At 41.7% G+C, this 14,907-nt stretch overlaps 1 protein-coding gene across 1 annotated transcript in view; it reads left to right on the forward strand.

Annotated features, from left to right (window-relative positions):
• Positions 1-14,850, forward strand: part of nuggc.1 (nuclear GTPase, germinal center associated, tandem duplicate 1) — a 49,260-nt gene extending 34,410 nt beyond the window's left edge. The window contains exons 14-21 of the mRNA XM_045210934.1: positions 1,431-1,552; positions 1,653-1,829; positions 1,944-2,119; positions 5,268-5,385; positions 5,965-6,073; positions 6,256-6,389; positions 8,690-8,774; positions 14,044-14,850. Coding sequence (XP_045066869.1) covers positions 1,431-1,552; positions 1,653-1,829; positions 1,944-2,119; positions 5,268-5,385; positions 5,965-6,073; positions 6,256-6,389; positions 8,690-8,774; positions 14,044-14,126 — 1,004 coding nt within the window. The 3' untranslated portion in view covers positions 14,127-14,850. The remainder of the gene's footprint in view (positions 1-1,430; positions 1,553-1,652; positions 1,830-1,943; positions 2,120-5,267; positions 5,386-5,964; positions 6,074-6,255; positions 6,390-8,689; positions 8,775-14,043) is intronic.
• Positions 14,851-14,907: the final 57 nt, after the last annotated feature.

The following is a 14,907-nucleotide window of genomic DNA, read 5'->3' on the forward strand; positions in this document are numbered from 1 at the left end:
TCTATCTGAGAAGTAGTTGGTGAACCAGGCGAGGCAGTCATTTGAGAAACCAAGGCTATTTAGTCTGCCAATAAGAATGCGGTGGTTGACAGAGTCGAAAGCCTTGGCCAGGTCGATGAAGACGGCTGCACAGTACTGTCTATTATCAATCGCGGTTATAATATCGTTTAGGACCTTGAGCGTGGCTGAAGTGCACCCGTGACCAGCTCGAAACCGGATTGCATAGCGGAGAAGGTACGGTGGTATTCGAAAATGGTCGATGATCTGTTTGTTAACTTGGCTTTCGAATACTTTCGAAAGGCAGGGCAGGATGGATATAGGTCTGTAGCAGTTTGGATCTAGAGTGTCACCCCCTTTGAAGAGGGGGATGACCGCGGCAGCTTTCCAATCTCTGGGGATCTCAGACGTTATGAAAGAGAGGTTGAACAGACTAGTAATAGGGGTTGCGACAATTTCGGCGGCTAGTTTTAGGAAGAAAGGGTCCAGATTGTCTAGCCCAGCTGATTTGTAGGGGTCCAGATTTTGCAGCGCTTTCAAAACATCAGTGACCCCAAACTTTTGAACGGTAGTGTAGTTCTGTAGCGACTTTTACTTCGAAAATTACATTCCAATGATGCAATGAATGGTTTCGTAAAGATTTCAAGAATGCCTATCTATAATCAAGTAAAGTGTTAATCGAGTGTGTGTGTGCGTCTACATTTCAATGTGGTTTGGTAGTTTGGTGAACCACACTTGCGTGTCTCTATGTATGAGTATTCAGTTAATTTGTTGTACGTGTGTGTGTATGCGTGTGTCTATGTCTATGTCTGTGCATGTGTGTACATTTCAATGTGTGCTTGTGAGTGTGTCTATGTAAGAGTATTCCCGTATGATGTACATGAGTTTGTTTGCGTTGTAATTGGCAGTGGGTGGTGGTATGTGCATCAAAATGAGGGAAGTAGTACAAAGAACCATAGGTATGTTGTTTGGTAAAGTTAATACATTATTCATAAAAAAAGTTGTTACTCAAATAAAAAATAAAAAAGTTAACCAGTGTTCTTACATTAACCATTGTTTCATACCCTGACATCATGTCACTGTCCTCCAAGATTAAGTTCCCAATACACATTTGGATGCCCAACGTTCTATGGTAAAGTAATCAAAGCCTGTATCCTGTGACTTTGATATGGACCTCATTTAATTTGAAATAACTGTATATGTGCCTACCTGGAAGCAAAAGGGTTCTACCTGGAACTAAAAATGGTTCTTCAAAGGGTTCTCCTATGGGGACAACCGAAGAACCCCTTTTGGTTCTAGATAGCACAGTTTAGGTACCCTTTAATACAAGACATGTTTAGCCAAGAGTGTTCATCAGTGTAGTCATGCAGACCACAATTGCTCCACTAAGACATACATTGCTGAAAACCTCTCTTTAAATTAACATGTTTCAGAAATACCCAAACTTCAGGAACTTCTCAGAAATCTCAATGATCGTCGCACAAAGATTTCAGATTATGTTACTGGAGCCTATGGGATACTCTCTCTGATACAAGGAGCCAACAACAGTGACATGGTATTGTACTTCCAGCAGAACAAAATGATTTCTTCCAGTGTATATACCTCTTTCGTGTAAATAACTGTAGTATATTAAAAGCTTTGAGTTTGGATTTCAGACAGACAGCAAAGAAGAGGTGTGCCAGGTTCTGGAAAATAACCTGAAAGAGGGGCTCAAAACCATTGGTCAATCAATGGATGAGGCTTATGAGGCTTTTGAACAATGCCTCTCACTAGGAGTTCAACAGTCAGTAGACTCATGTGAGAAAATTGCCAAGGATAAAGTGATAGAACCAGTAAGTCACAAATGTACACATATTGAAGATATTAGTAACAAATTAGGTTGTTGGAAAATAATTGATGCTGTGTGTTGTAAAAAGCCTATAACATGTTTTACATTTTGTTTCTAGAAAGGGAAAAAAGGCAGTGGGTATCATAAGGTATTGAAGACCTTATGCAAGAATAACGGAGTTTACAAACCAATCAGAAAAAAGGGACAGAAAAGGCCAAGTGAAAGAAACCTTAATGACAGTTTGGCCTCATGTATGAGAGGTCTCAGCAATGAAACATTCAAGAAATATTTCCCGTGAGTTACCTTTTATTTTTTATAATATCAACAGTTATAAGATCAACAAAGAAAATAATAACTAACACAATGTTGTTGCCAGTATCTATTTTGTTCATTACGCTCAGGCTACGTATCGGCCTCTGGGACTATTGGGCGTTCTTGCTCAGACAAGGCTACTTAGGCTACTTGCTTACTCATTTTGTCTTCCAAGAAGAAGAAAAGTGACAATAGTGTGCATTCCAATGGTTCCTGCATGAACATTATTTTTCACACATGGTTACGGGCTTTGATTGAATACATGTACAGTGGGGAGAACAAGTATTTGATACACTGCTGATTTTGCAGGTTTTCCTACTTACAAAGCATGTAGAGGTCTGTAATTTTTATCATAGGTACACTTCAACTGTGAGATACGGAATCTAAAACAAAAATCCAGAAAATCATATTGTATGATTTTTAAGTAATTAATTTGCATTTTATTGCATGACATAAGTATTTGATACATCAGAAAAGCAGAACTTAATATTTGGTACAGAAACCTTTGTTTGCAATTACAGAGATCATACATTTCCTGTAGGTCTTGACCAGGTTTGCACACACTGCAGCAGGGATTTTGGCCCACTCCTCCATACAGACCTTCTCCAGATCCTTCAGGTTTCGGGGCTGTCGCTGGGCAATAGGGACTTTCAGCACTCTCCAAAGATTTTCTATTGGGTTCAGGTCTGGAGACTGGCTAGGCCACTCCAGGACCTTGAGATGCTTCTTCCAGAGCCACTCCATAGTTGGGTTAGGGTTAGGGTTAGCCAGTCTCCACTCCTTCTTCTTCCTCCAAACACGGCGAGTGGAGTTTAGACCAAAAAGCTCTATTTTTGTCTCATCAGACCACATGACCTTCTCCCATTCCTCCTCTGGATCATCCAGATGGTCATTGGCAAACTTCAGACAGGCCTGGACATGCACTGGCTTGAGCAGGGGGACCTTGCGTGCGCTGCAGGATTTTAATCCATGACGGCGTAGTGTTTTACTAATGGTTTTCTTTGAGACTGTGGTCCCAGCTATCTTCAGGTCATTGACCGGGTCCTGCCGTGTAGTTCTGGGCTGATCCCTCACCTTCCTCATGATCATTGATGCCCCACGAGGTGAGATCTTGCATGGAGCCCCAGACCGAGGGTGATTGGCCGTCATCTTGAACTTCTTCCATTTTCTAATAATTGCGCCAACAGTTATTGCCTTCTCACCAAGCTGCTTGCTTATTGTCCTGTAGCCCATCTCAGCCTTGTGCAGGTCTACAATTTTATCCCTGATGTCCTTACACAGCGCTCTGGTCTTGGCCATTGTGGAGAGGTTGGAGTCTGTTTGATTGAGTGTGTGGACAGGTGTCTTTTATACAGGTAACGAGTTCAAATAGGTGCAGTTAATACAGGTAATGAGTGGAGAACAGGAGGGCTTCTTAAAGAAAAACTAACAGGTCTGTGAGAGCCGGAATTCTTACTGGTTGGTAGGTGATTAAATACTTACAGTGGGGAGAACAAGTATTTGATACACTGCCGATTTTACAGGTTTTCCTACTTACAAAGCATGTAGAGGTCTGTAATTTTTATCATAGGTACACTTCAACTGTGAGAGACGGAATCTAAAACAAAAATCCAGAAAATCACGTTGTATGATTTTTAAGTAATTAATTTGCATTTTATTGCATGACATAAGTATTTGATACATCAGAAAAGCAGAACTTAATATTTGGTACAGAAACCTTTGTTTGCAATTACAGAGATCATACGTTTCCTGTAGGTCTTGACCAGGTTTGCACACACTGCAGCAGGGATTTTGGCCCACTCCTCCATGCAGACCTTCTCCAGATCCTTCAGGTTTTGGGGCTGTCGCTGGGCAATACTGACTTTCAGCTCCCTCCAAAGATTTTCTATTGGGTTCAGGTCTGGAGACTGGCTAGGCCTCTCCAGGACCTTGAGATGCTTCTTACGGAGCCACTCCTTAGTTGCCCTGGCTGTGTGTTTCGGGTCGTTGTCATGATGGAAGACCCAGCCACGACCCATCTTCAATGCTCTTACTGAGGGAAGGAGGTTGTTGGCCAAGATCTCGCGATACATGGCCCCATCCATCCTCCCCTCAATACGGTGCAGTCGTCCTGTCCCCTTTGCAGAAAAGCATCCCCAAAGAATGATGTTTCCACCTCCATGCTTCACGGTTGGGATGGTGTTCTTGGGGTTGTACTCATCCTTCTTCTTCCTCCAAACACGGCGAGTGGAGTTTAGACAAAAAAGCTCTATTTTTGTCTCATCAGACCACATGACCTTCTCCCCATTCCTCCTCTGGATCATCCAGATGGTCATTGGCAAACTTCAGACGGGCCTGGACATGCGCTGGCTTGAGCAGGGGGACCTTGCGTGCGCTGCAGGATTTTAATCCATGACGGCGTAGTGTGTTACTAATGGTTTTCTTTGAGACTGTGGTCCCAGCTCTCTTCAGGTCATTGACCAGGTCCTGCCGTGTAGTTCTGGGCTGATCCCTCACCTTCCTCATGATCATTGATGCCCCACGAGGTTAGATCTTGCATGGAGCCCCAGACCGAGGGTGATTGACCGTGATCTTGAACTTCTTCCATTTTCTAATAATTGTGCCAACAGTTGTTGCCTTCTCACCAAGCTGCTTGCCTATTGTCCTGTAGCCCATCCCAGCCTTGTGCAGGTCTAGAATTTTATCCCTGATGTCCTTACACAGCTCTCTGGTCTTGGCCATTGTGGAGAGGTTGGAGTCTGTTTGATTGAGTGTGTGGATAGGTGTCTTTTATACAGGTAATGAGTTCAAACAGGTGCAGTTAATACAGGTAATGAGTGAAGAACAGGAGGGCTTCTTAAAGAAAAACTAACAGGTCTGTGAGAGCCGGAATTCTTACTGGTTGGTAGGTGATCAAATACTTATGTCATGCAATAAAATGCAAATGAATTACTTAAAAATCATACAATGTGATTTTCTGGATTTTTGTTTTAGATTCCGTCTCTCACAGTTGAAGTGTACCTATGATAAAACTTACAGACCTGTACATGCTTTGTAAGTAGGAAAACCTGCAAAATCAGCAGTGTATCAAATACTTGCTCTCCCCACTGTAGGTCCCGTATAGCTCTAATTAAAACATAATTTATTTCAGAAATCAAGGCAAGGACAGCTCAATCAATTATTTGATTGATAACTTCACCCTTGACACAAACCGCTTGGTTGAGAAGCACCCAGAAGTGTCACTGCATCTGACATTCCTCAAGACGGAGGTAGGGTGCGATATTTGTATTCACTCAAAACTACTGGAAAGGTTTAATTACAGCAAATAGGCTTTCATTTGTGCTATCATGTGAACTCCTTCGTCATGCCAAACATTTGTTTTGGATGACAAGGAGTGGCAAGAAGTGGCATGACTGCTAGGCTACTGTCATTTGGCCTAGAGACCTTATTCACCCTGAACGTGCTCCCCAAATATGGCTAGTGCGGTAAATAGTAAACCGTGGAGTCTTTAGAACGGGTAATGATGACAATGTGCTAACAGCTAATCTAATATACAGGTGACACTTCTGTAGGTTTTTTTGTGTTTTAAATGGAGCACTTTCTACCCCTTTAGAAAATGAACGTTAATCAATGAATAATGGCCACCGCATGAATACAGTCTATTTATTGGCCCTCAATTTGCCATCTGATCCTTTCCCCCCAGAGCATTTAGCAAAGCTTGTCAAATTGTAGTTACGTTGCTAGTGTGATGTTATGATGATTCATATTATTATTATTATAATTATTAGTCAAGAGAATCCAAATATAGTTAACGACAATGTTGTTGAATAATATTTTCTGTCTGAAAGGAAACCAAATTGAAGGCAAAACTAAAGATGGACATCCGTGAGAAGAAGAAAGAAATCTACAACATTCTCCCAAAGTCAATTAGTGACACAATGCGCCCATGCTATGAAAGTAGGTTTTGAGATTGATATTTAATAAGCTATTCAATACTATTCATCTACAGTGCACAGAAACATTGACCTAGAATTGGGATAACATTTCGGATAACACATTTTTTCTACAATTTCATTAGCAGTATTTCAGTAGCAAATAAGGTCATACCATGGTTGTGAAATGTGCTGTCTGTATTTTAGGGGCAGCACAGTATACGGGAACAGACAGTCTGGAGAATATGCGAAAGGAACTGAGGAATCACTTGAAGGAATCTAAGGGAGAAATGTTCAACAAGGCCAAGAAAGAGATGCTGGATCTCCTCAAAGAAATGAAGGTTTACCTCCCCCTTTATTTTACCATTCAGTGAAAATAACAAAGGAACATCTATAGCATCCTTAGTCACATAAGAGGTTCAGTTGTATAGCAGTTGATACTGTTGAGTTGATTCTTATGATTTTCTGTACCAAAAATAGAATTGGTGAAGAGTTTTTGTCCAGGATATGAGACAGCATTAGCAGCAGGGCTATTCAAATAGCCTGCAAGAACTGTCGTTTCTTTCAAATGATATCATTGATTGGCAAGAGAGTTCCTTAAACTGGGTTTCCAGGTCTGAAGGAAGGAATGTCCTGTGGGCCTCCACGATTTGAACTTGAAATGCACTGATAGTCCTTGAGATGCCCTTGATTTTAGAGCAGGTGCTTACAATGTTTTTAGGGCAGTTTCTGGAACCAGCAAAGGAAAGGAAAAAAATGCAGGTTGATGTTTATGTCCATGAGTTTTGTCCTTGAGGCAGAACTGAGTCATTTCCCCTTAGACAGGCCAGCTACAAAGTCAAAACTGGCTATATTTTTAGTGACCAACTTTTTATTGTTTATTTTTTCTGTGAGGGGTTCAGATCGCAGACAGGCAATAATATTCAAAAAGTACATATACAAAGAAAGGAAAAACACTAGAGAAAAAAATTAATAAGCATTATTTGTCCTGTCTGTCCCATCTCCCCTTCTCAGTAGGTGCGACCCATTCTTATTCCACCCTCCCTCCCCATCTATATTGGCAATATTGTAAAAATTAAAGAGTTTTTGGTCTTAATTTAAGGTGAGGGTTAGGCATTAGGGTTAGTAGTAAGGATTGGCCAGTAATACATAACTTATGTTTGAATAAGAAAACCCTTAATTAATGCCTAATATATGACTAATAAGACACAATAAAGGCCTTATTAGTGACTTATATACACTACCATTCAAAAGTTTGGGGTCACTTAGAAATGTCCTTATTTTAGAAAGAAAAGCCATTCTTTTGTCCATTAAAATAACATCAAATTGATCAGAAATACAGTGTAGACATTGTTAATGTTGTAAATGGCTATTGTAGCTGGAAACGGCAGATTTTTAATGGAATATCTACATAGGCGTACAGAGGCCCATTATCAGCAACCATCAGTCCTGTGTTCCAATGGCATGTTGTTTGTTAATCCAAGTTTATCATTTTAAAAGGCTAATTGATCATTAGAAAACCCTTTTGCAATTATGTTAGCACAGCTGAAAACTGTTGTGCTGATTAAAGAAGCAATAAAACTGTCCTTCAGACTAGTTGAGTATCTGGAGCATCAGCAATTGTGGGTTCGATTACAGAATCAAAATGGCCCGAAACAAAGAACTTTCTTCTGAAACTCGTCAGTCTATTCTTGTTCTGAGACATGAAGACTATTCCATGCAAGAAATTGCCAAGAAACTGAAGGTCTTGTACAACGCTGTGTACTACTCTCTTCACAGAACAGTGCAAACTGGCTCTAACCAGAATAGAAAGAGGAGTGGGAGGCCCCGGTGCACAACTGAGCAAGTGGACAAATACATTAGAGTGTCTAGTTTGAGAAACAGGCGCCTCACAGGTCCCCAACTGGCAGCTTCATTAAATAGTATCTGCAAAACACGTCTCAATGTCAACAGTGAAGAGGCGACTCCGAGATGCTGACCTTCTAGGCAGAGTTGCAAAGAAAAAGCCAAATCTCAGACTGCCCATCTTAATCTTTTCTTTTTATTGGCCAGTCTGAGATATGGCTTTTTCTTTGCAACTCTGCCTAGAAGGTCAGCATCCCGGAGTCGCCTCTTCACTGTTGATGTTGAGACTGGTGTTTTGCGGGTTCTATTTAACGAGGCTGCCAGTTGAGGACCTGTGAGGCGTCTGTTTCTCAAACTAGACACTCTGTAATCGAACCCACAATTGCTGATGCTCCAGACACTCAACTAGTCTCAAGAAGGCCCGTTTTATTGCTTCTTTAATCAGCACAACAGTTTTCAGCTGTGCTAACATAATTGCAAAAGGGTTTTCTAATGATCAATTAGCCTTTTAAAATGATAAACTTGGATTAGCAAACACAACGTGCCATTGGAACACAGGACTGATGGTTGCTGATAATGGGCCTCTGTACGTCTATCTACACTGTATTTCTGATCAATTTGATGTTATGTTAATGGGCAAAAAAATTGCTTTTCTTTCGAAAACAAGGAATTTTCTACGTGACCCCAAACTTTTGAACGGTAGTGTACGCTCTTATGAACTGCAAATATGTGGCTAATGTGTGTACCTTAAAATAATGTGTTACCGAAAATCTAAAACCTTTCTGTCCTAAATCAGAAACACATTGTGGAAGAGCTGGAGCATGATTTACAAGAATCCATGAACCAGTCACTCAAGACACATAACAGCTTGCTCGTCCCAGGTAAATGGAAGAGAACATTGTGGGATATAACAACCATATTCAGTGCATTCGGAAAATATTCAGATCCCTTGATATTTTTTTAATAGATTTTTTTTAAATCCTCATCAATCTACACACAATACCCCATAATGACAAAGCGAAAACAGGTTTTTAGAAATTCTTGCAAATTAATTAAATATTAAAAACAAAAATACCTTATTTACATAAGTATTCAGACCCTTTGCTATGAGACTCAAAATTGAGCTCAGGTGCATCCTGTTTCCATTGATCATCCTTGAGATGGTTCTACAACTGGATTGGAGTCCACCTGTGGTAAATCCAATTGATTGGACATAATTTGGAAAGGCACACATCTGTCTATACAAGGTCCCACAGTTGACAGTGCATGTCAGAGCAAAAACCAAGCCATGAGGTCAAAGGAATTGTCCGTAGAGCTCAGAGACAGGATTATGTTGAGGCACAGGTCTGGGGAAGGGTACCAAAACATTTCTGCAGCATTGAAGGTCCCCAAGGTCCACACAGTGGCCTCCATTATTCTTAAATGGAAGAAGTTTGGAACCACCAAGACTCTTTCTAGAGCTGGCCGCCCGGCCAACCTGAGCAATCGGGGGAGAAGGGCCTTGGTCAGGCAGGTGACCAAGAACCCGATGGTCGCTCTGAATGAGCTCCAGAGTTCCTCTGTGGAGATGGGAGAACTTTCCAGAAGGACAACCATCTCTGCAGCACCCCACCAATCAGGCCTTGATGTTACGAGTGGCCAGACGGAAGCCACTCCTCAGTAAAAGGCACATTACAGCCCAATTGGAGTTTGCCAAAAGGCACCTAAAGGACTCAGACCATGAGAAACAAGATTCTCTGGTCTGATGAAACCAAGATTGAACTCTTTGCCCTGAATGCCAAGTGCCACGTCTGGGGGAAACCTGGCACCATCTCTACAGGGAAGCATGGTGGTGGCAGCAGCATGCTGTGGGGATGTTTTTCAGCAGCAGGGACTGGGAGACTAGTCAGGATCGAGGGAAAGATGAACGGAGCAAAATACAGAGCGATCCTTGATGAAAACCTGCTCCAGAGCTCTCAGGACCTCAGACTAGGGCGAAGGTTCACCTTCCAACAGGACAAAGACCCTAAGCACACAGCCAAGACAACGCAGGAGTGGCTTCGGGACAAGTCTCTGAACCCGATCTAACATCTCTGGGAGACCTGAAAATAGCTGTGCAGCGATGCTCCCCATCCAACCTGACAGAGCTTGAGAGGATCTGCAGAAAATAATGGGAGAAACTCCCCAAATACAGGTGTGCCAAGCTTGTAGCGTCATACCCAAGAGGACTCGAGGCTGTAATTGCTGCCAAAGGTGCTTCAACAAAGTACTGAGTAAAGGGTCTGAATACAAAGGTGAATGTGACATTTCTAAAAACCTGTTTTTGCTTTTTCATTGTGGGGTATATTCTGTGTAGATTCTATGAGGAAAAACAACAATTTATTCAATTTTAGAATAAGGCTGTAACGTAACAACATTTTGAAAAAGTGAAGGGGTCTGAATACTTTCCAAATGTACTGTACAGGATTAATATGTAGTTTGGGTCCTTGATGCTGATTGTCTGAAACAGAATTTCAGCAGTGTGTATATCAGACTTGATACCACAGGTATGACGCAAAATACATGATTACTGTTCTATTTGTGTTAGTAACCAGTTCATTATAGCAATAAGGCACCACAGAGGTTTGTGGTATGTGGCCAATATACCACGGCTAAGGACTGTATCCAGGCACTGCAAATTGCGTTGTGCACAAGAACAGCCCTTTGCCGTGGTAGATTGGCCAATATTCCACACCCCCTCTGGCCTTATTGCTTAATTGTTCAATCAGCCAATCAAACTTTCCAAGAATTGAAGATCATTGAATTGAAGATAATTGATAAACAAAGGGATTCATTTGAACTGCTGCTTAAATCAGTAAATGCAGACATTAGATGTGTCACTGAAACATGGGCCCACGAAAATATCCCAGATGAATCTCTGTTCATACAAGACTATCAGCTCTTCAGAAATGACAGGTCCAGAGAGCGGATGAGAAGAGGGGGCGTGGCTATGTATGTGAATCACAGTATGCAGGCAAAGAGAAGAACTGACCTAGAGAAAGAGGAGTTTGAGTGTATCTGGCTTCAGCTTCGTCCTAAACCACTCCCCAGCTCAGTTTCATCTCTGGTAGTGGAAGTACTCTAACATCCACCATGGGCAAATGAGAAACTTCACCAGAACACTGTGGATTATCTCATAAACACCATCGATGTGATCAGGATGTCCTCTCCCCAAATGGATCTCATCCTGTGTGGAGACTTTAATCACCTGCCCATCAAGATGCTGAGGTGGAGATGTTCCGCTCCTGCATTCAAACTGCACTTGATGTATGCATGCCAATCAGAAATAAGAAAACAAAACCACTGGACAAGCCCTGAACAAATAAAGGCTGGATCAGGAAAAGACTGAAGACTTTCAACAGATGGGGGAAAACAATGAAATGGAGAAAATACAGAAACGATGGGGAAGCAAAGAAAAACTACTACAAAACTTAAATCCAGGACCTAAAGAAGAAAAACTCAACAAAGGACTGGGACTTCATTAACAAAGGACTGGGACTTCATTAACAAAGGACTGGAACTTCCTTAACAAAGGACTGGAACTTCCTTAACAAAGGACTGGGACTTCATTAACAAAGGACTGGGACGAAAGAAAACATCAGGAGGTAGAATACAGTTCAAGGGAGTTGAAGACGACAACATGTTTTTAATGGCTTCTTTGCTGAGGCATGGACAAGCACCATATCTCTTGCCACCTTCCCTCTGCCCATGCCTACAAGGCAGGTTGAGTTGTGCAGCATTGACCAGATAAAGCAAGCTCTGACCAGACGTGTAAAGCATGTGGGCCTGATGGCATTCCAACCTTGCTACTAAAAGAGCATGCAGAAGATCTAGCCCCTGTCATCACATACATAGTTAACACCTCTGGCAGGGGACTGCTCCTGCTGCCTGGAAGACTGCCAATGTGTGTCCCATACCTAAAGTCAAACCCAGGTACAACTTGATCCTCAGAAAAACCAGGAGAGCTACATCATGAAAAAACTCATGCCAACATTTCTCTCTGAGTGCACAAATCAGTATGCCTACCTTCCAAAGTCCAGCACTACTAATGCCCTTGTGAAAGCCACACACTACTGGCTGACAGCTACAGACTCCAGAAAAACCAACAATGGTGAGGTTGTTACTTGCTGACATGTCCAATGCCTTTGATCAAGTAGATCATGCAAAGCTCCTGCAACATCTGTCTGACATTGAACTGTGCCCAAGGTTAATAGCCTGGCTTCACAGCTACACCACAAGAAGAAGGCAGAGGGTGATGGTGAATGGCACATTTATGCCCCTCACCATATCTGTTTCTCCTTCACATGTCCACCCGAAAAGTTGTCTTCAGTGACACTCTGGACACTGGGTATGCAGACGTTGTAGAGCTGTCCCGAGCCATACCACTAACCAGTATCCAAGAGGACTGTGTACTCCTGAGTGGCGCAGTGGTCTAAAGCACTGCATTGCAGTGCTAACTGTGCCACTAGAGATCCTGGTTCGTATCCAGGCTCTGTCGCCGCCGGCCGCGACCGGGAGACTCATGGGCAGCGCACAATTGGCCCAGCGTCGTCCAGGGTAGGGGAGGGAATGGCCAGCAGGGATGTAGCTCAGTTGATAGAGCATGGTGTTTGCAACGCCAGGGTTGTGTGTTCGATTCCCACGGGGGACCAGTATACAAAAAAAAAAAAAAAATCACTAACTGTAAGTCGCTCTGGATAAGAGCGTCTGCTAATTGACTAAAATGTAAATGTAAGGACACTTCCATGGTCTTGGAGACAAAGCAGCTGGAAGAGTGGGCCACATTCCCTGAATAGGGAAAAGTCTGTGGAAATTCGGATATGTTTTTCAAGAGACCCTCCACAACCTGCACCACTCATCCTAGTGTGACAGGAAGTAGCAGTGCTAACAACAACCAAGTATCTTGGTTTTCATCTAGACTAACCTCAGTGGTGACACATGTGGAGCAATCAGTGAGGAAGGCCTCAAAACGCCTGCACTTTTTGACTGTTCTTGACAGAAATGGCCTACCCACTGAAGATCTGGTCACAGTATACACTACACTGGTCAGGCCTTGTCTGGAATATTGTGGAGTGCTGTTAGTTGGATGCAGTAAATAGCAGCAGGCCCAACTAGACAGGGTGCAGAGGAGGGCCCTGAGGATCATCTCCAGAGAAGGCATTGATGCTATGGACTGGCCCGCCCGTTCCCCAGACCTGAATCCAATTGAGCACATCTGGGATATCATGTCTCGCTCCATCCACCAACGCCACGTTGCACCACAGACTGTCCAGGAGTTGGCGGATGCTTTAGTCCAGGTCTGGGAGGAGATCCCTCAGGAGACCATCCGCCACCTCATCAGGAGCATGCCCAGGCGTTGTAGGGAGGTCATACAGGCACGTGGAGGCCACACACACTACTGAGCCTCATTTTGACTTGTTTTAAGGACATTACATCAAAGTTGGATCAGCCTGTAGTGTTGTTTTCCACTTTAATTTTGAGGGTGACTCCAAATCCAGACCTCCATGGGTTGATAAATTTGATTTCCATTGATAATTTTTGTGTGATTTTGTTGTCAGCACATTCAACTATGTAAAGAAAAAAGTATTTAATAAGATTATTTCATTCATTCAGATCTAGGATGTGTTGTTTAAGTGTTCCCTTAATTTTTTTGAGCAGTGTATTTTAAATGAGTGTTTTGCAGTTCTTAATCAAGTAAATTCTGCATTTCTTCAGTTTTATCTGTGAGCAAGAATAAGTAAACTCAAACTGAATAACTGTATGGGTTCTGTTGGATTTGTCATATTTGATCAAACTTGTCAAATATATATTTTGTACAATATGTTGTTTATTTATGTTATATCCAAAACATAAAATGGCTCCAGGGAATATAAACATCAAGACAAAATATTGAACTGCATGTTGTGTAGAGGCAAAACTCCCAATTCCAGTTTCATACTATACTACTTGTCAAACTATATATTTTTTACAGCCCAGTTTAAGCTGGTACTTATCTGGTGATTAATTAACTAAGAAACTAGCAACAGATACTTTCTGGTACTTACTGTACCTCAAAGAATTAGGGACAATTAAATACCTGGTACCAAATGGTACATAGTGAACATGTAAGCTTATGTCATTGCTTCTTTGCAGATGTCTCTACGGAATATGAAGAGATGAAGAAGTGCTATGAGAAACTGCCCAGTAGCAGCAATGCAGCAACAACAACTGCCTGATCAAGAAAAGCCTGTCTAAGAGCACAGTCAATCTGGGATTTGCCAGCTAATTAGATAATCTTAATGATGTTTTTTGTCTCTATATATTTTCTCTTCTCTATCATAGCCTATTTGATATGCACCACTAACTTACCCAGCAGTACTATGCGTGTATGTTTAATATTATTATTGTAAAGGTTATGGGTAGGAGTTACTGGATAATGATGAACGTTAGGATAAATGTTAGATTCAGCATGTTATTAATCTAGTATATTTGCTATACTCTATGTTAAGATATGTTCTTTGTCACATAGAATTTTAACTTTGTTATAGAGCAGTATTTCTCAAACTATTTTGTACTGGAAAGCCCATCGTTCTCATGCCTGAGGGACCGCTTACCAGTCACCTGTCAGCAACAAAGGGCCCGGTGCTGGTCCATGAACTGGATTTGAGAAATGTTTAACTCTGTTCTACTGTTTTTTACATAAATACTGTACAGTCATTGTCCATGAATATGGATAGGTACTGTATCTTTGTGTGATTTGTAACAATGTATGACATTTTATATTGTAGATGTTAACTTAATAATACATCTCGTTAGTCTTTATTACTGGACTCTACAACAGCATGGTGTGTATTCTTTTGATCATTAATTTCTGCTCACTCAATGTAATCTCCATCTTAGATTGAAATTTAAATGTTGCATGTCATGATTTTTCCTGCAATAAAGATTACTGCCACTGAATATATTCACTCACATGAATAGAACACAGTCATTTAAATATCATTATTTTATATAATT

This window comes from Coregonus clupeaformis, chromosome 35 (genome assembly GCF_020615455.1).
Source record: "Coregonus clupeaformis isolate EN_2021a chromosome 35, ASM2061545v1, whole genome shotgun sequence".
Classification (NCBI taxonomy): Eukaryota; Metazoa; Chordata; class Actinopteri; order Salmoniformes; family Salmonidae; genus Coregonus; species Coregonus clupeaformis.